This window comes from Petaurus breviceps, unplaced genomic scaffold, assembly GCF_028583685.1.
Source record: "Petaurus breviceps papuanus isolate PSGF00001 unplaced genomic scaffold, PetGlider_PUasm1.0 99, whole genome shotgun sequence".
NCBI lineage: Eukaryota > Metazoa > Chordata > Mammalia > Diprotodontia > Petauridae > Petaurus > Petaurus breviceps.
Window position 1 is genome coordinate 24,278,139 of NW_027187465.1, and position 24,663 is coordinate 24,302,801.

At 44.2% G+C, this 24,663-nt stretch overlaps 1 protein-coding gene across 1 annotated transcript in view; it reads left to right on the forward strand.

Moving 5' to 3' along the window:
- The first annotated feature begins 3,946 nt into the window (after positions 1 to 3,946).
- Positions 3,947 to 24,663, forward strand: part of MLXIP (MLX interacting protein) — a 68,207-nt gene continuing 47,490 nt past the window's right edge. Inside the window, exon 1 of the mRNA XM_069081694.1 lies at positions 3,947 to 4,465. Coding sequence (XP_068937795.1) covers positions 3,984 to 4,465 — 482 coding nt within the window. The 5' untranslated portion in view covers positions 3,947 to 3,983. The remainder of the gene's footprint in view (positions 4,466 to 24,663) is intronic.

The window sequence follows — 24,663 nt, forward strand, 5'->3', positions numbered from 1 at the left end:
AGACAGGGACAGAGAAAGAAACAGAGGGAGAGAGAGAGAAGAGAGAAAGAAACAGGGAGAGAGAAGAGAGAAACAGAGAGAGAGAGAGAGGAAAGAGAAGAGAGAGAGAAAGAGAGAGACAGAGGGGGAGAGAGAGAAAGAGAGAGATATTGGAGAGACAGAGAGAGAGAGAGAAAGAGAGAGGTCTGAAGGCCTACATTGTGAAGAATGGTGGGAGTGACCCAAGGCTATAACAGTTGGTGATATGCTAAGGGGGTGAGGGGGTGTGGGATTCAAGAGAGGAGGACAGTGTAGAGTTGATTGGTTCAGCCAAGGGTTAAGGTGTGTTAAGTAGGATAATGTGTTATTGTAGGAGTGCTGGTCTGGGAGAGAAGTGAGGGTTTAGGGACTGGAGGTCACAGTCGATACCAGAGCAGGATTTGGTAGTGAAAGGCAGATGGAGAGCTGGAGAGCCAGCAGACTAGGACCAGCTAAGGGAATTTCAGAGTTCATGAACAATGGAGCTGGTACATTTGTTGGCGACAGCAAGACGAAGGGTATGACTGTCTTTTTTTGGCTGAGGTGGGATGTAATGTGTAGGGAGTGTGTGGTCCCTTAACCCTTTTGTGCCTCCGTTTTCTTATATGTAAACAAAATTATTAACACTTGCCAAAGTCCCTTCCGGTTCTAAATCTATTGTAATCTACTGAATATTGCTTTTTTTTCCCTTTAATCAGAATGTAAGTTCTCTGAGGGCAGAGAGAATTTCATTTTTGTCTTTGTATTCCCAGCCTTTAGCACACAGCTTCTCACATTCTGGGTGCTTTACGAATGTTTGCTGAATGAATATTCCTACTGTCATCCTTCTAGTCCAACCCCCTTATTACCATTGACTGGAACCATTGAAATAGTTTCTTCACAGATCTTTCCATTTCCATCCTCTATTTTTCTACCACTTTAGTTACACCCTGATTTAAAAAAAAAATGAAATTAGGTTAGTCCTCACCAGGCACCATTGGGCATGCCCACATTTTCCAAGGGTAGGTGCTCATTATACCCCTTATGCCCCTCAAAAGCTCATCAAATTGCCTGGGGACCTTATCAACTTCACCAGGATACCTTATTCCCTGAATAACCAGCTTCCCTTATATATACATATCATTTATATATACATATACACATCATTTCCTTTGATCTTCAAAAGAATCTTGTAAGATAAGGGCTACCATTTTTCATTATTTCCATTTTATAGGTGAAGACTCTGAGACTCACAAGGGTTTAACCTTTACCCAGGGTCACCCAGCTACTACCTGTCAGAATCTAAATATTAAGTCTCTCCTGATTTCAAGTCTGGCTCTCCCTCCAGTATCCTGAGATTTCCCCCAGGGCCTGGCATGAGGCTCTGCCGAGAGCAGAGGCTTAATAAATGTTTGTTGAACCAATGAATGAATGAAAGGCTTCCCCACTTTATAAAGGCTCTAATACTCATGATCTCATTTGATCTTCACAAATCTTCCATGAGGTCTTCGGGGCAGGGATTAGGATGACTCTTTCACAATATAGAAAGCCATTGACAGGAAGGACACACCTTGCCCAAGTTTTCTTTGTTGGGAAGTTCAGTGGGGCTGATCCGTGGCATCAGTGTGAAGGCTGTATTTTTATAATTTGTTTCAATCTTCCCTACAGCCGGATTTATAGTCGTAGGCAATTTATTTACCCTGGCCCAGGAAAGGGGAGCTGCTTTTGGAGGGAGATAGGGATCGAGATTAATCACTGTAGTGTGGGGGAAACAGCAGAAGACTGAGCCTGTGTAGACAGGAGCCCCAAGCGCTAGTCCACATCTGCCTCTAACTGTGTGTGACTTTGGGCACAAAACTCAACCTCTGGGTCTCAAGTTTTTCATCTGTAGTATGTAAATTCCTAAAGAGGCAGGAACTACCTTACTTTTTAAAATTTTTAATTGTTTTTATTCTTAGCCTCAAGCATCTATCACAATACTAGGCTTAATAAAGTTTATGACTTCACCAATTCCTCAATTCAAGCACCACCTTCTGCATAAGGCCTTTGCCAATCCCCCTAAATGTTCCCTCCCCTTTCCAGCTACTTGGCATTTCTTTCAACAAGTAAATGTCCACAAGAACCTACTATGGTACCATTGCCAGGTACTATGCTAAATGCTTATTTACATTTATTCTCTTATTTCTTCTATCTCTAGCACCTGCCATCCACCTATTTATCTTTCCTCTATCTCTATTGTCTCCTTATTTCTATCACTTGCCATCTGTCTATATCCTATCTCTATTCACGGTAGCCTCTGTCTTCCTATATCTATTAATCTATTCACTTAGTGGGCCATCTTCAGTAGCCCTGATCTATATCTGGCCACTGGACCTCACTTGCACAGCCCTCCCTCACTTAAATCCAATTGACTGGCATGTCACGGCATCATCTTTCTGATGTCTGAGCTGCCCCACTGGGGACCCAAGTGGCCAGTTCCAAATGGGCAACTCGGCTCCTCTCCTCCACACGGGATCGTGTTCTGCCCAAAGGAATGTAAATTTTGATGGCAGAAGGGATTTATGGGCTCAATTTCTTTCTTAAAGACCCAATTCACACTGGCTCTCCGGGATTGGCCAACAATAGGTCCCAGCCCCAGCACGACTTAGTGGTCATTGTTTGGGTCTCAGGAGGAACGTAAATAGTAATTGTTTCTGTTTTGGCCAGAAACTCTGAGGGTCTTCCCCTCCCGGATGGATTTGTTTTGTTTGTTTGTTTTAGATAAAAGAGGGCCATTACTTGGCTCTCATTTTAATCAGACTTAATGTCTGAAAAGTGGGAAAGACCTTGGCTTGAAAAGGTCTAGGGCTCTCCCAAGACCCAGGGCCATCTCCTGTCGTTCTGATCTCTACCTAGGCACCGGACCCAGTTGGCTCTGGAAGATGAAGTGAGGCTGGTGACTCCGAACAGCCCTCCTCACTTAAATCCAAATCTCGTGTAAGTAGCGGCTTGGCCTCCCTGACGTCAAGGTCCTCTTCCAGGAGGCAGGCTAACAGCAACAATATATCTACTTATGTATCTATCCCTTCTGGTCTGTCTGCGCCTTCCTCTCCATCACCTAGCTAGCTCTCACCTCTCTCCCTCTGGATCCCTCCGTCTCCTCCCTTCCCCCTCCGTTTGCAGTAACTTTCTGAGCAGGGATTGCACAGTGAGGGGCAGAGTAGGCGCCTAATAAGTGCTCGCGGGGCGACTGTACAGTGAGGGTGTGCGCTCGGGGACGTGTCACTTCCCCTGCAGTGCCTGGGCTTCCTCTGCAGAATGTCGGGGTGGGGCCGGACTGGCCATTTATCACAGCCCGGGCACCTCGGACATCCCGGGGCCACAGCCGGACCTCGGGCCTCCCGCCTCGCTTGCCAGCTGTCTGGGGAAAGAAGAGCCTGGCTCTCGCTTCTGGGGTGGGCCTTGCATACAGTAGGCGCTTAATTAGGGCTCGCACGGGACTGCCTGGCAAAGGGCTCCCCTTCCCGGAGTCCTTGCGGCGGAGAAGTTGCTTTGGGGCGGGGAGGAGGCGTTGGTGGGGCGGGGACGTCTTGTTTGCCCAGCGAGGGAAGGAGGCCCAGGAGAAGGGGAGGGAAGGAGGTGGGGGGCGGGGCGACCGAATATCGTGTTGGTTTAAAAAAAAAAAAAGAAAGAAAATTTTTGTCCTCCGTGGCTCTGGGTAAATCGCACACCCGGGGCGCAGGCCTTGCGCCTTTAAGAGCCCGGCCGGGGCCGCTGATTGGCCGCGCCGCGCCGTGACGTAGAAGGAGGCGGGGCTTGGTCCGGGCGGTCTGCTCCCCCCGCCTCAGGCTCCTCCGGGGCAGCGAGCGGGAGGCGGCGGCGGCGGCGGCGGCGGCGGCGGCGGCGGCGGCAGCGGCGGCAGTTCGAACTTGGCCCCGGCCCCAGCCCCGCGCTCGGCCCCAGCCCCGGCCCCGGCCCCGGGGGATGCCCCCGGCAGGCCCGCCCTCATGGCCGCCGACGTCTTCATGTGCTCGCCCCGCCGGCCTCGCGGCGGGACCCGCCCGGTGTTGCTCAAAGCGCCGGCTCCCGACGACGACGACGACGACTCGGACACGGACGAGCCCGCGGCCGCCGCCGCGGCCCCCACGGGCTCCGGCCCCTCGGGCGGCCCGGCCCGGCCCCGGCGCGGCCCCGCCGCCGCCCCCGCCGCCGGCGGCCCGGACGAGGATGAGGACGACGAGGCGGAGGACGAGGAGGCGGCGGCCGAGGAGCCCGGGGGGCGACGGCGGGGCCGGCAGCAGATCATCCACAGCGGCCACTTCATGGTGTCGTCCCCGCACCGCGAGCACCCGCCCAAGAAGGGCTACGACTTCGACACGGTCAACAAGCAGACGTGCCAGACGTACAGCTTCGGCAAGACCAGCTCGAGCCACCTGTCCATCGACGCGTCCCTCACCAAGCTCTTCGAGTGCATGACCCTGGCCTACAGGTGGGTGCGGGCGCCGGCCGCCCCTCCCCCGCGGCGGGCCCCTCCCTCCCGAGGACCCTCTGCCCTGCGCGCATCTCCGGCCGGGGGGCTCGGGGCGTGACACCTCCCCCACCCTCAGTGCCCACGACTTGGCCCCTTCAGCCGCCCTCGTACCCACGCAGAACCGCAGACACCCCGGGGCCGCCCCTCCCCCACCCCTCTGCGGACCCCCTCCTTCCCACTAGGTGCGCATCCCCCGGCAGGGGAGCGCTGGACATAGCCCACAGCCGCCAGTCTGCTCACCTGCACGCCTCGATGGTGACCCTGAGAGGATGGCCCTACCCCGCCCATCTCTGCTGCAGGAGGGGGCACACTTCCTCTCCTCCATCCTCCCCCTTTCCCAGACACACACCCGGTCTCACCTGTCACTCCTAGGGGATGGTGCCCCTTCCTCGATACCGGGGGCTTATCTTCCTGTGCTTCCAGCTGGTGTTCCTCTCTCCTCCTTGACGTTCTCTCCACTCCTTACAAAGCAGGGTGCTCATTTGGCCATCATTCCCTTCCCCCCAAAAAAGATACACCTCTCTAGCCCATCTCCCAACTAGGGGATAACCACCCCCAGCACACATACAGAATCCTGGCCTTTTCCCCAATAGGAAAGAAAGTCCTAGAGGTAAGGATGATCATTCCTTCCCCCTTGGAGACCTACACTACCTCCCTCTCAGCTGGGAGTGATGAGAGTAACTAATATTTATATAGCATTTTAAAGTTCACAGTTTCTCTGTATAATCTCATTTGATCTCACAACTAACCTGTGAGATAAGTGCTATGATACCCATTATAGAGGAGAAAACTAGAGGTTCTTAGATAGTAAATGGTTAGTAACAGTCTAAGACAGTATTTGAACTCTGGTCTTCCAAGCTCCAACATTCTTATTTGCCATGCCACCCAGCTGCCTTGGCACTTGGGAGGTAACCCTTCCTCAGCGGGGGAAAGCATGGAGCATGGTTTCCTTCTCCTGTGGAGATCAGCTAGGCAGAAGATTTGCAGGACTTCTTTCTCCTTCCCCCATCTCCCTCTTCCACACATTTTCTCTCCCATGGAGATCTACCTCCTTCACCCAGCTGGGCAACCTGGGAGGTGATTTCCCCAAACACAGGCTGTTCTCCCTGCTTCTGTACAGATACAGGGTGTCCACACTCTCCATACTTGAGTGGATATTCTCTTCCCAACCATTTGTTCACCCCTTCCCACCTAAATTCTTGCTCTTACCCCATGAGAGAGTTGGTGGTGCCCTCTGCATGCACTACATGGGAATCCCTGACCACTCATCTGTCCATTCCTCTCTCCCTCATGGAGACCTCTATTTCTCTTCCAACCATTCCATACAGAGTTCCACTCCACCTCCATGTGGAAGGTGGGGAACACAGTGGGAACTTTACCCTCCTCACCTCCAGCTGGGAACCTGAGAGTGGACTCTTACTGAATATACTTTTAGGGAGCTCTTCTTATCCATAAATCCACTGGAAAACTCCTTCCTCTGGGGACCTGGGGGGAGACCAGACTGAAAGGATCTGGGCTATCCATTCTAATTGGAAACTTCTTTCTACCCTCCCCCAGCAAGGAAACTGAGGAAATAATACCCTTCACCCCATACTAGAATTACCCCATCTCCTGCCTACAGCCCTGGGAGTTCTCCCTTCTTTCCTGTGGAGTCAGGGAAATGAGGATTTACCTCCTTCCCACCTTTGAGAGACCTGGGAGAGAGCCCTTCCACACCCAGTCTGGGAGTTCCCTTAGCCCTCAGTTTAGCCATGGAGATCTGGGAGACCAGGAGTGGGAGGAGACCTTGGGAGATAATTGCCATGCTCTTCATCCCTCAGTCCACCCCGGGGAGCTCCCCCTCTCAGCTCTCTGCTCTGAGCTGCCCCTTCACTGCCCCGTGGGCAGTAGGAAGGTTCTCCCCTCCTCCCTCAAGGATCTCTGCAGCCTGGCTTCTGTTTTGTGTGGCACCTTGCCAGGCTGACAAGCAGAAAAGGAGAACCAGGGAGTTGAGAGCCAGAAGGAACTTGGACAAGTCTCCCTCCAGTCTCCCTGCTTAGGACACTAGAACCGAAAGAGACCTTTAGAGCCAATCAGGTTTCTGATCCTCTTGTTACCAAGGAGGAAATTGAGCCTCCATGAGCTTGTGGTTTGCTGGTGGCTAAGTGGCAGAAAGCATCATTTCCTCCTCTTATGTAAACTGAGGATGGTTGTGATGAGGGGGTTTTGTGAATCTTGAGGACTGTAGAAATATCGGTTATCGTCATGCATAAAACTCAGTCAGAATGGAACTTCTAGGGATTCTTAACCTTTTGTGTACTGGACCCCTTGGACAGTCTGGTGAAGTCTCGACCCATCCTTGTAATGTTTTTAAATATAAAATGAAATACAAAAATTATAAAGGAAACAAATTATATTGAAAGAGATAGCTTTGGAGTTGAGCCTTGAAGGAAGGTAGGCAGGGAGACGTCGAAGGTAGGAGGTGAACATTCCAGACTGTGCTTGGGACTTGGTGACATGAGGTGGAATGTTGTGTCTGGGGAGTGTGTGTACCTGTCTGGGAGGACAGGCTAGGCCAGGCTGTAGAGGGCTTTAAATGCCATCAAGAGGGGTTTTCTGAAAGGGAACCATCGGCCTCTTCTTGGGGAGGGCAGTCCTGTCCTTTAGGAAGATGACAGTTGTGTGGAAGATGGATTGAAGAGAGGAGAGCCCAGCTCTGAACTTTGACTTTTATCATAGTAAGACTTCACCTCCTGTTAGCACTCTGCTCACTGAGGGCTTTCCTTGCAATACTGCTTTGAGGGGGCTGGTGTAGGTGTGAATGGCTCCATTCTGTAGAGGAGCTCTGGACCTGTAGTCCTATGGCCTTCTCAGAGGGCTGAAGTGGTCTTCCTGTGTCACACAGCTGACAGCTCTCCAAGCCAGGCCTTTGGCTCTAAGTCCAGTGGTCTTTGCCATTTAGCTGTGTGCAGTGAGTGTTCCCTGGGCCTCAGTCAAATGAAGGTGTTGGACTAGATCATCTTGTTGTCTCTGATCTCAGAAACCAGCCTCCATCATTTTTTTCTAGAGGAAACTGAGGGGGAGGGAGGCTTGCTCAAGGGCAGATTCTCCTTGTACTTGGCCATGTCCAAGCCTTGGGTAAACAGTGGGATGAGGACCAGATTCCAGTGCCACCTTGGCAAAAAAACCATAAATTTGAAAACAAGACTCAGATTCCTTGGCCATAGGCTGTTCCCCACAGGGATCCTGACTCCTGCCTCACTCGCTTTGGAGACATCCGAGACATTTGGGTACATCATTAGCCCAGCAGGTGGGTTAATATGTTTAAAGTTGGGAGGGAAAGAGATTGGGCTTCAGGTTATCACCTGTTGGTGACTGCTATGATGTAGAATTTACATCTTCACTCTAGGTAGATGGTGATAGAATGCCATTGACTTCTTACAATCTTGGCTTTCCTACCTTCCTCCAACCCCTTTTTGCTCAGAGATATCCTAGGATGTTGGAGGGAAAAGATCTTAAGGATTAGAGGATTATTTTGAGGTCATCCAGAGAAGGGAAGGAAGGCGCTTGTCCAACAGAGACCTGTTGAGCCTCTGACAATTGGAGACTAGGACTCAGGTCTCCTTCTGGTCCAGTCTTCTGTTTGTTTTACTTTTGTCAGAGGGCTTACTGGTTTTAGACAAGAAGCCCCACCTCTTCCCTGTGGCAGTTACTAGGAACCCTAGATGTGCTTACAAGGAACTGTGGGTACATGCTTCATGCTAAGGCTGAGCTTTTTGTGTTGGGAGCCACCAGCTGTTGGAGGGGTAACCTGGCCTTTCTTGGGGCAGTGGGCATCTTCTGGCCTGGAGGGATGTTCCACCAGCTTTTAAACACTGAAATGGGGAGCCTGCTGGTCCTGGGGCAGCCATGCCCAACAGCCATCCAAATAGCCTGAGCCACCTCTCAAGACAGGTGCTGAGACTGGGAAGGGATGGAAGGCTTAAATTAAGGGCCTTTCTATTCGATCGCTGTGCATGCATTAAGGATTTGTACCCAGTAGCTTCTTCACTTTCTTTGGAAGATCTGGTGGTGCTTAACGCTTCATGTTTGGGATTAGGATCCCTGGTGAACTGGGCTGGCAGGGCTGTCTCAGATCTGGTCTGCAAGCAGCATAAGAAAAATCGGCTCAGTCATCTTGACTGGGAGCCTTTCTCCAGGAATAGTGTATGCCATAAAGAAAAGAAATTGGAACTTCTTTCTCCTTCTCCTTGGTAAGCTGAGTTGCTGCTTTCTAAGCAGTTAGCTACAAATTTAGGAAACTTGCCTGTGGTTGGCATTATTCTTCCTTCTGGAAGAAATAATTAGGCTCTATGTTCCTCTAGTTCTGGTAACAACTCCATTTCCTTTAAAAGGAATTTCCTTGGTGACTTATTTGTCACATGCCTGCCCCTTAGCCCTGACTTCCATCTTCTAAGGCATACTACTGGCAATTCCTCCCCTGGTGCTCTGGGTTTTCTTATTTGCATGTGCTGAGGACTGGGTAGGAGCTTCCTATTTAAAAAGTAAAATGGCGGCATTGCTGAGGTTGTATTGAATTGTTGGGGGGGGGGAAACCAAAACAATACAACCTTCTGGATTGCAGTGTACCTGTCACCATTTAGGGGGAGCCTTTTTCTTAAGTCACATGTGTAAAGTAACAGTTTAGGGAAACAACTCCATTATTACAGACAAGCTCTCATTATGAGCTATTATTGGGTATTATAGAAATTATTGGATATTAGCTATATCCATTATTAGAGCAAACATTCTTTTCTATCTGTAAAATGAAGGCATTGGATCAGAGCCTTAATGTTCCCTGTCAGCTTCACACTTGTGAGCCTGTCATATACTTTCTGTAAACTTCTGTTAGCACCTTTGGGACCTCACTGATTTAGAAGTGAGAGAAATGGGCTGAAAACTTAGTTTATCCAAGCTGTACTTCTAGAAGAGGGAAAAACCAAAGTCATCTTCCTCCGTAGTGTTGGCAATCTCAAACATGTTTCCTTAAACTGTATTCTTAACTTGAACTGCTCGTGGAAGCCGGGGTTTATTGGCGACAGGCAGACACACACAAACCCAGCAGACCTGTTGGCCATGCACTGACCACCGCTCAGAAATAGAAGAGATGAGATAGTGAGAGATGAGGTGAAACTGAGAGTGACTGAAAAGTGGCTTCTTTGGGTCTAGGGTCACTGAATGTGCCCAATGTATGATGCACATTTAATGTCCATTTGTTTTCTTAGAATCTTAAAAAATTGTAACTGTTTTGTACCAGTGTCTATTACAGATAATTCTTGCAAAAGGAGGAAATTTTGAAAAGGCAAAAGGGGTAGTTTTCTCATTTGAGTCTTAGGGGTTTTTTTTGCCTTTTTTTTTTTTGGAGGGCAATTGGGGTTAAGTGACTTGCCCAAGGTCACAGGGCTAGTTTTTGTGTTAAGTGTCTGAGACTGGATTTGAACTCAGGGACTCCTGACTCCAGGGCCGGTGCTCTATTCACTGCACCACCTAGCCCTCCCTTAGTATTAGTTTTTTGGGTCTTAGTTTTTAACTTCTATGGACATATTAAAATATCAAGTCCAAAGTACAGAAGAAATGCAAATATGAGGATAGACACTTTGAGTTTACTTGTAGTAATCTTGTACAATGTATGCTGTTCCCCAGATTTAATAATTGCTCTGTGGTTCTAGCAAAATTATAATGGCATTTGCAAACAAGATATAGCAAATTTGAAAACAAATTAAAAAATTTTTAAACAAAAAAGTGGACAGAAAATAGTCATTCCTTAAATATAATTGACTTATTTATATAAGTAAAGGGGAAATTTGTTTTTGTGTGTGAAACATTCTTACAAGGGTAGCTAGCCATCAAATTTTGTTCACATTGGAAAAATTCTTATTGATAGCCGGTGCTTATAATATTGTTATATTCAGAATAAAGTTGATCTGGATTTTAAAAATTAGCCTTGTGTTACTTAGTATCATTAGTAGTATACATTTAAAATTTATTGGGGCAGCTAGGTGGCACAGTGAATAGAGCACCAGCCCTGGAGTCAGGAGGACTTGAGTTCAAATCCAGCTTCATACACTTAACACTTACAAGCTGTTTGACATTGGACAAGTCACTTAACCCCGATTGCCCTGCCTTCCTCCCTTCCCCCCCAAAAAAAGCCCCCCCCCAAATTTTTAATTTCAGTCTCCAAGTCCTAGTAATTCAAGAGTACAAGGTGTCCCAAAAGTCTCAGTGCAGTTTAAAACTTCAGTAGCTTCATTATAAATTGTATTTGAAAACCCATATAAATAAAATAATATGAAAAATGAACCTGCAAGATGGAACGGAAAACTCCAAAGGAACTATGAGCAATTGTACCATGTTTGTGAGCCTCTGAATTTTAGGGACTCTTAACCCCACACCAAAAGATATATATGTGGAGTTTATTTTTTAAATAGTTTATATTAATACTGTTTGGTGTGTGTTTCCTTTAGTCATTTCCAGATATAATCATCCTCCCTTGTGCCAAAGACGAAACTTTTAAGCAAAATCAAAGAGACAGTTGGGTCTGAGAGTGTGTATGTGCAGCCATTGCCTCTCCCCTTTTTATCAGAAGGAAATAAATGAATTTCCTCTTCTCTTTTCCAGGACCATGATTGGCCATTGCAATTTCTTGGTGTTTGGCCTTGTTACAATGATTGACACTGACATTATTTGTACTAAAATGAGCCCGTTAGAAAAAAAAGCGTGGGTAAAACTTCACATTTGTTTACATATACCTCAGTTTTCTTAACTATAGAATAAATTCAGCATTTATATGGGCTTGAGCAGCAGTGTTCCTTTCTGCTGCCCTTATTTTAGTGGCAAGCCAAATTTAAAAATATTTTCCTGCTGATGCTTTACTAATGTTTTATTTCAAGAAAAGGGCTTTGCCACTGGAAAAAGTGTGAGAACTGCTTGGCTCAAGGCTTACTATTAAGCAGACAGTCAACATTTCATAAATGGCATTCCCCTACCCCTCACCCTCGCACAGCATTTACTTCAGAAATATTTTTTTCTGAAGAAACTGAGCATTGCTTTTGAAGTAAGTGAGGAACCTTGGGATGACTGCTTTCTTATTTTCTGTAGCTACTGGGTAAATGTATCTTGCCAGTTAAAAACATTCAGCCCAGTTGATTCTGTGTTTTGCCTTTGCTGGTTTTGTAACTACAGATACCCCTCATGTTTCCTTGTGTGAGGCTGGCAGTGGGATGCACTTCCTTTAACTGGCAGTGAGGCCCTTGACTGCAGAAGCTGACAGAGGAGTGACCCAAAGACAGTTGGCTGGGCTATGGCTTCTGGCAGAAAAATGAGAGTACAGTGGCAGGTTCCTGACCTTAGCTCTTCTGTGACAGAGCTGGCTTCCTGAGAAGGAGGGCCAGCATGGCTAGTGAGGAAGAGACTTGGCTCCTACAAGAGAATGACGAGAACACTTCTTGTTAGAAAAATGGTTACACTGGGATTGGAACCTTGATGACTTCCAATCAAAGATTGCTTCTTCCAGGATTTAGGACTCTTGGCAATACTGTTAGAGAGAGAATGCTGATTATAGGGAGGGCCAGCTGGTTCTTCTCTGTGCTGATGTTCCTAGACTGGGTTCTGTCTACCTTTAGCTTCCTGTCCCTTGACCTCATTGTTCTCATTTTCCCCCACCCTCCCCTGAATTGGTACACTCCGTGCTTTGGGGCTTGATTTCCTGTGAACAGCTGCTGTTTCCAGATGAGCTTCAAGTGTTTATTTGGGGAGTAACAAATTGTAGAAAAATGTTGGCTTTCTGAAAAGTGGCTTTAGCATACTAGATTTTGTCCATTTGCGAAAAGGCAGAGTCTTTGCTCCCTGCCTCGTACTGATTTCTTAAAATTCATAGGTGAGGTCTGAAGAGTGTATGTGGGTGTGACTTAGCTGGCAGTCGACAAAAGGAAATAGGAAGGAGCAATATCTTATATTTCATTGTCCAATGAAACCTTCCTTTTCCTCACCCCAGGGAATAGATGAACTATCTGGTTAGGAGCTCCCTTAAATAAACCAAGTTGGCTTCAACTGTTAAGAAGAATGAAGAGAAAAAAGAGAGCCACTGGAGCAAATTTCTGCATCTCTGGTTCTTGAACCCAAAGTAGCCCCTGAACTAATCAGTTTCTTTCTCTACCTCCCAAGTTCTCCTACATCCCTTTCCCCGATTTCTTTTCTTGTTCCGTTCTGAATGCTAAGCATAGAAATAACGTTGTAATGGTTATGTTGGTGAGTTAGATGGGGAATTAAATGGTTTCTTGAAGCAGCAGAAAATAATTTGCTTAATTTGAATTCCTATAGTCAGACAATTGGAACAGGAAAGGAGTTCCTTAGTTTTGTGGAAGGTAGTTATAGCAGGGTGGAACCCCACCATAACTGACCAGCTATGTAAATCTTGGCCTGTTAATTCTTCACATACCTGCATTTCCCATCTACAGATGGGGGCAAATACCTGTTTCACTAAGACTTTTCAACATGATGTAGTGGTAAGATCTAGATAGGATGTCAGCAGACAGGCTTTCGTGCCAACTTAGTAGTAAGCCACTTGAGCCAGCTTTTGATTTAAAGTTCTGTAATCCTCTATTTTGGATAATACTGGGTTAAAAGATGTCAGATAGAATCATTATTGGGGAGTGGGTGTCAACATTAATCATACATGGTTCTTGTCTGCTTTACATGTAAGCAATGCTGTGCGTGTTTATCACCATTAAAATTCCAATAAAATCACATACAAGTTTATTCCCCCCTTATTATTTTATTTTTTAATTTATTATTTTTAGTTACAACATTCAGTTCTATAAGCTTTTGAGTTTCAAATTTTTTCACCCTCCCCAAGATGGCATGCAATCCTATATAGGCTCTATATATACATTCATATTAAACATATCTGCACATTAGTCATGTTGCAAAGGAGAATTGTAACCAATGGAATGAACTATGAGAGAGAAGAAACAAAACAAAAAAAAATAAAAAAGAGAGAGAACAAATAGTATGTTTTGACCTGTATTCATGCTCCATAGTTCTTTCTCTGGATGTAGGTAGCATTTTCCATTATGAGCCTTTCAGAGTTGTCTTAGAGCCTTGCATTGCTGAGAAGAGTCAAGTCTGTCAAAGTCAGGCATTGCACATTGTGGCTGTAACTGTCTACGTTGTTCTCCTGGTTCTGCTCCCCTCACTCAGCATCAGTTCGTGTCAGTCTTTCCAGGTTTTTCTGACGTCTGCCTGCTCATCATTTCTTAGAGCACCAATAGTATCCATTACATTTATATACTTTATTATTTATTATTATTATTTATATAATATATTTATAATATGTATTAAAATGTAATTTAGTTATTCCCCAGTTGATGGGCATCCCCTAAATTTCCAGTTCTTTGCCACCACAAAAAGAGTTGCTATAAATATTTTTGTACACGTGTGTCCTTTTTCCATTTGTCTGATCTCTTTGGGATACAGACCTAGAAGTTGTATTGCTAGGTTAGAGGGTATGCACAGTTTTATAGCCCTTTGGGCATAGTTCCAAATTGTTCTCCAGAATGATAGGATCAGTTTACAATTCCAGCAGCAATGCATTAGTGTTTAGATTTTCCCATGTGTTCTCCAGCATTTATAGTTTTCCTGTTTTGTCATGTTAGGCAATCTGACAGTGATTTAGAGCATTTTTTCATATGACTATAGATATCTTTAATTTCTTCCCCTGAAAACTGCCTGTTCATATCCTTTGGCCATTTATCAGTTCCATTTTTCCCACCCCTTATTTTGAACATTCTGGTCAAAACTTTTATTGTCTTATACACTTGAAAATTAAGGAAGAGAACTTCATTTTTCTCTATACTTAAGAGACAAATCATTTGTAAAGGTTTCCTATTTATGTGTTTGAGAAAGGTATAAATCAAGAGAGGAGGGCAGCTTAACCTATTACGTTTCCATAGACTATAATTCTTTAGAATGCGTATCTAGGTAGCACATATTAATTGTTAGTAACAACAGTAACAGATTAGATTCTGGACCAGATTTAACAGATGGTGTAAAAGAAAGTACATGTTCTGGAGCACAATTCCTTCAGATTATTTAAAGCTATAAGCAAATGACCATGATGCATAACAACAGACTGAACTCACATATGTAAACAGAGTGTAGTGCTTTAATTAAATATAATTTATAAAAAATTTAATCTGACATATATTGAGTAATGTGTAATCACTGTGCTACATAGTGATATGAGATAACTCCTAAACAGATCACTTACATGACATCTTACCAATAAATTACTTACCAAGTACTTAGAGCCAGTTAGGTGGTTCAGTGGATAGTGTTGGACTTGGAGTCAGGAAGACCTGAATTCCATTGTTGCCTCAGACATATATTGACTGTGTGACCTTGGGCAAGTCATTTAAACTTTCCTCAGCCTTTCTTTCCTTGTCTGTAAAATTGGGATAAATAATAGTGCTTGCCTCACCGGGTTGTTGTGAGAATTAAATGAGATTTCATTTTATACACACACACATCCTCCACCAGCAGCAGTATCATAAACTTTTAAGGCAATATATAAATGCTAGCTGTTATTATTAATATAATAGTAATAATGTAATAATTCATTAGCCTATTTTCATGGCTTTTGTCACTGTAGGGGCAGTTTTCCTTACCACTGTGAAGATTTTAATTTTTCACAAGAATGTGAAAAGATGGAATCAATTATTTTTCCAGCAATCTGAAGACTGCCCAAACTTCTGGACAGAATTCTCTGGGTTCCTGCCCCTCTCCATGTCTCAGAACTTAGGGTGTTCCTTTAACATGTGAGAGGCTAAGCCTCTAATTTGACATTTGTCATCCTTCTGGCATCCCTTACTTTCTTAAATCTCTGTCTATTGGCTGCTTCTTTACTGCCTCAAAAGTAGCCATGTCTACCCTCTTTGAGAATACCACCTACAAGAGGAGTCACTACTCTCACTCTCCTGACTTTTTACAGTCTGGCTTCTGATGTCATTGTTCAGTGGAAATTGTTTCCTTTTCTCAGTCCTCATTCTTATTGATCTCTCTACAACCTTTGATACTGTCAGTCTGTCTTGACTGCTACTTCTAGTCTCCTTTGTTATATCTTCATCCAGGTCATACTTGATAACTGGTTATCTCCTCAGGTTCTGTCTTGACCCATTTTTCTTCTCCTTCTATACCTTTTTAGTTGTTGATCTCATCAGCTCCCATAGATTCAATGATCTCTGTGCAAATCTATTTATGGAACACTAACCTCTCTCCTGACCTCCAGTTTCTTAAACTATGCCATCTTAAACCTTTCTCTCTAAACCCTCCTCTCTAACTTTCTTAATGACTGACTGTTGACTGACATCCTCAAAACTGATAGAGTGAGATGTATGTACCCAAGTGAGAGAAAGGTTACAGGCCCCAGGAGGCAGCCCAGAAAAGAACAGATGGAGAGTTCCAAAAGCTGGCTAACTTACAGACTAGGACTTCTTGGTTCAGTTGTGAAAGAAGTGAGTAGCACCACTCTGTTAAATAGAAAAGAATTGTCAAGTGGCCATCTCTTTCAGTCCTACTTCCTGTGGCACAAGGTGGGAAGATGTCTTGTAGAAACCCAGGTTGTGTACCCATTTAAAAAAATGTCATTGAGATCCAAAATCTTAACCCTGCTTTGTCATTGCTGCTATTCCTCATTCAAGTGCTTAACAACAAAGGTTAGAATTACAGAAACCTCAGGCTGCTTACTTAAAGTGACTAAAAAGGACTATTAAAGAGACAAATGTTATTTAATTCATTAATTATTTATTGAGTTCTATTGCAAAGATCAGCCTTCTCCCTCTCTCACTTTGCTCTCCCCACCTAGAGAAAGAAAAATAAAACCTGTGTTAGCAATTATCTGTAGTAAAGCAAAACAAAATTTCTTATTGCACATGTCTAAAAATAAGATGTCTCAGTCTGCACTCTGAGCCCTCTCTGTGGACATGTGAATGGCATGTTTCATCATGAGTCCTCAGGATTTATGACTGTTCATTGTGCTGATGAGAATTCCCAAATTTTCTTTTTTTTTTTTTTTAATAGATTTTGCTTTAATCAGCCAAGATTAACCTTCTCATCTTCCAGTATTAGTCCCCACATCCCCACTCATTGTGAACTCAAGAAAAACAAAATCCATTACAAACATGTATGGTCAGTCAAAACAAATATCCATGTTGGAAATTTCCTAAAAAATATTTGTCTTATTCTGTTCAAAGTCTTTCATCTCTATCAGATGGTAGATAGCATGTTTTATCATTAATCCTCTTAAATCCTAGTTGGTCATTATACTAATAAGAGTTCAGTATAATAGTATTATATCACATTTATATATCATAACTTATTCATTTATCCCCCAATTTATGGGCATCCCCCTTAGATTCCCATTTTTTGCCACCTCAAAAAGAGCTATAATATTTTTGTACATCCTTAGAATTATTTTTGCTTGGGACTAGATGAAGCACTCTCTTAATCTACCCTCCCTCTAATCCTCCCTTTCCCTCATATCACTGTTGAGTGAAATATATTTCTGTATCGAGTTTTCTATGTGTATATTCTTCCTTCTTTTGACCGCTTTAGTTGAGAGAAATGTCAAGTTGTCAGCTGCCCCCTCCCCCTCCATTTGTGTAGATATTTGCTTGTGCACCCTCATTTTGTGAGATAATTTTCCCTAACCTTCCTTTTTCTTGCCCTCCCCCCCACTCCCCATTATGTTCCTCTTCCCCATTCTTTCCATTCTTAAGGTCAACACATAACAGAAGCACTTCCAGGCCTTGCCTAACAGAATTTCCTCTATGAAACCTTATGATAACAGGTATCAGAGGAGATAGTATCATCTCTCCATATATGAATGTAAGCAGTTTGTCCTTATTTAGTTCTTTTTCATTGTTCATTCATATGAATGATTTATCTTTTTACATTTCTCTTCGCACCTGTGTTTGTAGTTCAGTTTCTCTGCGGCTCCAGTATTTTCAGCAGAAATGCTTGTTGTTGAGTTGTTTCAGTCATGTCTGACCCTTTGTGACCACATTTGGGATTTTCTTGGCAAAGATACTGGAGTGATTTACCATTTCCTTCTCCAGTTCATTTTATAGATAAGGAAACTGAGGCAAACAGAGTTAAGTGACTTACCAGGGTCCCACACCTTGTGTATGAGGCTGGATTTGAACTCAGGTCCTCCTAACTCCAGGTCTGGTGTTCTATCCACTACACCACCTAGCTGTCCTGAGGAATGCTTAGAAGTCTTCTATTTCATTAAAGAGTTTTTTTCCCCCCTTTGTAGGATTATGCTCAGTTTTGCTGAATAGGTTATTCTTGTTTGTTAGCCCAGATCTTTAGCCTTGTGGAATAACATATTCCAATCTCTTTGCTCCTTTAAAGGGGTGGCTGCTAAATCTTGTGTGATCCTGACCATGGCTTCTTGGTACTTAAAATGTTTTTCTGTCTGCTTACAGTATTTTCCTTTTTTTTTTGACCTGGAAGCTCTGGATTTTGGCTGTGATATTCTTAGGAGTTTTCATTTGGGCGGTGGGGTTCCTTTCAGGAGGTGACTTTGTGGATCCTATTTCCACTCTTGTCTCTGGTTCTAAGAGATCTGGGCAATTTTCTTTTAAGATTTCTTGAAATATGATGGCTAAACTTTTTTTTTGTCGTGGGCATTCATATATTCCAGTGAATCTTATTCCCCTAAATCTGTTTACCCAGGTTAATTGTTTTTGTTTTGAATTTTCTTCTATTTTTTCAGCCTTTTGACTTTCTTTTAATATTTTTTAAAATTTATTTCTTTTTAGTTTTCAACATTCATTTCCACAAGATTTTGAGTTACAGTTTTTCTTCCAGTCTTTCCTCTACCCCCACCCCAAAATAGCAAGCCTACTGAATGACCCTTCCCCCAATCTGTTCTCTCTTATATCCTCCCCTATTACCCCACCCCCCCAACTTTCTAGTAGGGCAAGATGGATTTCTATACCCCAGTGCCTGTATATCTTATTTCCCAGTTACATGTAAAAAAAAAACACCATTTTTTTTAAACATTTGTTTTTAAAACTTTGAGTTCCAGATTTTTTCCCTTTTTCCCTCCTCACCCACCCCCACTGGGAAGATAAGCAATTCAATATAGGTTGTACATGTGTAGTTACCCAAATCATTTCCATAGTAGTTATATTGTGAAGGACTAACTATATTTCCCTCCATCCTATCCTGCCCCCCACTTATTCTCTTATCTCCTTTGAACCCTATCCCTTTTCAAAAATGTTTGCTTCTAATTACCCTCTCCCCCAATCTGCCCTCCCTTCTGTCATCCCCCTCTTATCTCCTATCCCCCTATTTTCCTGTAGCATAAAATACCTTATTAAGTGTGTATATAATTCCCTCCTTAAGCCAAATTTAATGAGAATAAAGTTGTCACATTCCCTTTCATTCCTGCTCTTCCCCTCCATTGTAACAGTTTTCTCTTGCCTCTTTTATGTGAGATAATTTACCCTAATCTATCTCTCCCTTTCTCCTTATCCCAATAAATTCCTCTGTTACCTCTTAATTTTATTTTTTAGATATCATCCCTTCACATTCAACTCATCCTGTGCCCTCTGTCTGTGTATGTATACATATGTCCACACTCACATATATATTTATATACACATACACCTTCCTCTGCATACATATGTATACATATATATTTCCTTCAGCTATCCTCATACTGAGAAAAGTCTTACAAGTTAGAATTATTGTTTTTCCATGCAGGAATGTAAATAGTTCAACTTTAACAAGTTCCTTATGATTTCTTTTTCTTGTTTTCCTTCTCATGCTTCTCTTGCTTCTTGTATTTGAAAGTCAAATTTTCTGTTCAGCTCTGGTTTTTCCATCAAGAATGCTTGAAAATCCTCCATTTCATTGAATGACCATATTTTCCCCTGTAACATTATACTCATTTTTGCTGGGTAGGTGATTCTTGATTTTAATCTTAGCTCCTTCAACCTCTGGAATATCATATTCCAAGCCCTCCAATCCCTTAATCTAGAAGCTGCTATTTTTGTGTTATCCTGATACTCAAGGTGTTTCCATAATATTCAAATTGTTTCTTCCTGACTTCTTGCAGTGTTTTCTCCTTGACGTGGGAACTCTGGAATTTGACTATGATATTCCTAGGAGTTTTCTTTTTGGGATCTTTTTCAAGGGGTGACCAGTGAATTCTTTCAATTTCTATTTTGCCCTCTGGTTCCAGCATATCAGGGCAATTTTCCTTGAGAATTTCTTGCAAGATGGTTTCTAGGTTCTTTTTTTGATCGTGCCTTTCAGAAAATTTTTTTTTTTCAATTTTAAAATTATCTCTCCTGGATCTCTTTTCTAGGTTAGTGGTTTTTCTAATGAAATATTTCACATTGCCTTCTATTTTTTAATTTGTTTGGATCTGTTTTATAGTATCTTGATTTCTCAAAAAGTCATTAGCTTCTAATTGCTCCAATCTAATTTTGAAGGAATTATTCTCTTCAGTGAGTTTTTGAAATTCCTTTTCCATCTGGCAAATTTGGCTTTTTAAGGCATTCTTCGCCTCATTGGCGTTTTGGACCTCTTTTTGCCATTTGAGTTAGTCTATTTTGTTTTTCTTTTTGGAGGGCAATTGGGGTTAAGTGACTTGCCCAAAGTCACACGCCTAGTAATTGTGTCAAGTGTCTGAGGCCGGATTTGAACTCAGGTTCTCCTGACTCCAGGGTCGGTGGTCTATTCACTGTACCACCTAGCCTCCCTGAGTTAGTCTGATTTTAAGGTGTTATTTTCTTCAGTGTATTTTTGGGTCACCTTTAGCAGGCTGTGACTTGCTTTTCATGATTTCCTTGCATCATTCTCATTTTTCTTCCCAATTTTTCCTCCACTTATCTTACTTGATTTTCAAAATCCTTCTTGAGCTTCTCCATGGCCTGTAACCAGTTCATATTTTTCTTGGAGGCTTTTGATGCAGGGGTTCTGACTTCACTGTCTTCCTCCCGCTCTATGCCTTGATCCTTTTTGTCCCCAAAAAAGGATTCTGTGGTCTGTTTGTGCTTGCTCTGCTTGCCCATCTTGCCAGCCAATTACTTGACTTTGGAGCTCTTTGCTGCAGTAGAACTCTGCTTCCAGATGGCAGAGAGCTGTGTTCCAAATCGCTGGGGTTTTCGCAGCTGCCGGAGCTATTAGGAGGGCACCCTCTCTACATAGCTCTGGCTCACTGGTCACATGCCTCAGGACCACCACCCAAGACTGTGATCCAGATCCAAGCAGGTTAAAGCAAGAGTGATTACCCTCTGAATGGTTGCTTGGTCCCCCTAAGACCTGCAGGCCAGGAACTCCTGAGGCAGCCAAGTGGCCACAGCGGCCTCGTCCCCCAAGGGGCAGGGACTGGACTGCTCTCTTCTGATTCCCCTGCCTCCTTCCAGCAGAGTTCCACACTGACCTTTTGCTTTCTCTTTGGCGTTTATGAGTTGAGAAGCCTGGAAACTGCCACAGCTGTTGGTGATTCACTCTCCTGAAGTGTGCTTTGCCTGCTGCTGGTCAGGGCCACCCTGGGGCCAGAACCGTGTCTCGTGTAGACTGTGCTGGGCTCCCAGCTTGCTGCAATAGACCCTTCCTGCCAGGCTGCCTTCAGCAGGAAATTTGTTTCTCTCTGTCACTTTGTGGGTTCTGTAGCACTAAAGTTTGTTTACACTCATTTTTTTACATACATTGGAAGTGATTGGAGCAGGAGCTCACGCCTAGTTTTTGCTTCTACTCCACCATCTTGGCGCTGCCCCTCTTTTAATATTTCTTATTGCTTCATGGAATCATTGACTTCTAATTGGTTCTTTAGAATTTTCAGGGAATTTATTGCTTGGAGAGGTTTTGTGTCTCTAGTCCCTAATTGCTAACTCCTTTCTTCATAGTTTTCATTTCTTTTCCAGCTTTTCTCTCTGGCATTCTCATTCCATTTATAAAATAATTTTTCACTCTTTACTCTTGCTTCATCACAACCATGAATTCATTTGAGTTTGTACCCAAGTTGCATGTTCCTTAGAGGCATTGCTTGTAGATGTTTCACAGTCATTCTCTTCTGGGTTTGTTTTTGAGCATCTCTGCCACCGTAACAGCTCCTTATGGTGGAATCCTTTTTTATTTGTTTTTGCCCATTTTCCAGCCTACTTCCTGACTTCAGACTTGATGTTAGGGCTGAGTTCTGTAGCACTTTTGAAAGAAAGATCTGGGCCAGTTCTGCTACTGTTTTCTTGGAGTATTAAATGGTGTTATTCCAGGAACTCAGTGACAGGCTGGGGACCTGTGAGCTCTCAGAGTAGTCTGACTCAGAGCAAAGTCTGATTGCTGTGCCCCTAGTGTGAGTTCTGCAGTCCTAACCTGGGCTTGGGTCTGGTTTGCTTCCTGACCAGGTACCGGCTCAGAGCAGCAGCAGGACTGTAAGCTTCCCTTTGGCCTGTGACACCTGCCCTTGTTTTGCTCTGCAAGTTGGTTGCACATTGGAAGTAAGATGTTGCTTTGTGCTTGAGGTCTGGGCCATACTCCTGCTGCTGCTGGCTTCTGAATGTTTTTTCCTTTCTCTATACACAGCTCAGGGCCTCCTTACCTGGAAGCCACTACCCTATGTAGGTACCCTTCTCATTCTACTCTGGATCTGTGTTTTCTGGGACAATGTTTCCATTTGCCACCTGTCTCCATCACAGTGTCCTGTGGGGGTGGGGTGGGGAGGGTGCCCTATGAAACCTTCTTTTGCCCTGTTGCATAGACTCTTCCTGGGTGCTAGATTGCTCTGTATGGAGCGTGCTTCTGGCCTGACCCTGTCTTCAATGTCCTGAGGCCTCGTTGTCTGGACAGAGGACACCCTGTTATTTTTTTCTGGATTCCCCCATCAGGATTCCTACAAAGTCTGGTTAGGGAACCTCTAGCTTGCTTTTGGTGGTGTCCCCTTTCATGTGTTGTGGTAGGGGGCAGGTGGAGCCAAAGACCCTCATCTTCACAAATCATGGTCTCCTTTAGGGGCTCCTCTGTGCGACACTGGCAGATGGCCATTGATTTCTTGTGTGCTCAGCTGCTTGCATTCTGGCTGATAACTCTCTGTTTGCTTGTCTCTGTTTGGGTGTTGTCGCTGACTGGCTTCTTGGCACAAGGGTGTGTATAGTATGGTGACGTGATTGCCAGAAGTTAGATAAAGTATATGAGACAGGTGTAGTATGAAAAGAAATACTGTAGGAGAGCTCTATTCTCAGGACTTACCTTACAATAGAATTTCTTCTTGTTTCCTGCCAGTGTCTAGTTTCTAAACACTCCATATGAATGGAGCCCAATTTTCACTTGGGTAGGCCAACATGGAATCAGTCCTTCAAGAGGTGGGGAACCTGCAGCCTTGAGACCATATGTAGCCCTCTAGGACCTCAAGTGTGGCCCTTTGACTGAATCCAAACTTTATAGAACAAATCCCCTTCATAACAGGATTTGTTCTGTAAAGCTTGGACTCAGTCAAAGGGCTGCACCCAAGGACCTAGAAGGCCTCATGTGACTTTGAGGCTGCACGTTCTCCACCCTTGCCCTGGGACCTATAAGGGATCCAGAGTGAGACCTTTAAGAATATAGGTCATTATTGTCCCAAGGGAGACTGGGGAGGTGGTTGGAAAGGCCAGCAGTTCAACCTGACTTCTTTTTGGCAGGAGTCAGTGGAATTGTGGCATTAAGGTTGACTTAAGAAGTGTGCCCTGTGAACTGAAGATCCTGGATGGGCCAGTTTGAGGGCTTTCTCCTTGTGGAGTGGCCGGTTCTGGTTCTCTGACTCTGAGAAGCAGCAGGCCACCTTCTGTGTCATGGGGGTGTTTGCTCTGGAGCTGGGTTTCATGTGTCTTGTCCTTTTTAATGGATCTCCCAAAGTCATGGGTGTGTGAGGGGAGAAATTGGGGGAAGGAAGGCAGAGCTTTCAGATAGGCCTTACTGTGCCATTGTGATTTTTTCACAAAGGAATCTTTGTTTTGGGACAAAGTGCTGGTTAGGTTGGATTGGCTTGACTCACTCTGGTGCTCTAAAACTGGCTCCTTTAATCTCAGACACTTTTCTTGGAGGTGGGATAGGAAGAGAACTGCCAGTCCCAGGAAAGGGAAAAAATCCTTTCCATTTCCCTTCCCTCCCTGTCTTCTCTAGCTCAGAGTGTGCAGCTCTCCCACCAGCTGAGTGGACCCCAGCTGGTGTGCAGTTATCTTCTTCCCCAGTGAATGCCTGGCGGGTTTTGGGTTTCTACTAATCACGCCATTTGCTCATGGCTTCAGTCTCACTTGGCTCTTGTCTGTCCTGTACTTGAGACCACCTGCTCTGGCATTGGTTCATTTTCTGTCATCAGTGACAAGGCAGTCACAGCTGAATTTTCCTTGCTGACCTTTTTGGCTTGGTGTCTGCTCTTCTCATATCCATAGGGCTTTATGCTACGTTCACTTAGTAGGGAGAGAAATAATCCTTTCTTTGGCATGGCCGCTAAGTAACATGAGACTAGGAGCCAGGGACTTGGGAGACAGATGGTCTGTTTCTTTCTGATGCTGACATTGTTTTACCTCCGTGTCTTCTTAGGTTTACATTTGTTACAGGCCAGTTAAAGTCGTCAGATCCAGCACGTTAGATGTAAAGGTTGCAGAGGCAGAGGATACCTTTCTCAGGGGCCCTCTCTCAAATGCAGGAAATTAGTTTCTCTCCAGTTGAGGTTATAACTGCAAAGGTAATGTAATAATGAGAAGGCTAGAGGCTGGAAAAATGCTGAGCATGAAATGTTTTTGAGAAAGCATAATTAGTCTCTAGCCCTAGACAGCTAAATTAAAGTGTTTATTCTAGAAGCTAGAGTTGGGGGGGGGGGCGCCTTGGAGAACTAAAGGGTAGTTTGCATGGGTTTTTTGGTTCATCAAATAGAAAGTGATCTCATGGAGTATTTAGCCACTTACATGGTAAAATTTGAGGAACACCAAAAGGCTTATTTTCCTAGTAGATAAGATATGTTCTTGCTTATGGTTTGGTTTATTGAGGGCTGGTATTATCTGGGAATGATAAAATCAAGCCAGTTAATAGAAACATTTTAATAGAATTAATTTGTCAGATTACCTGGGGTCACCTAGGAGGTCGAG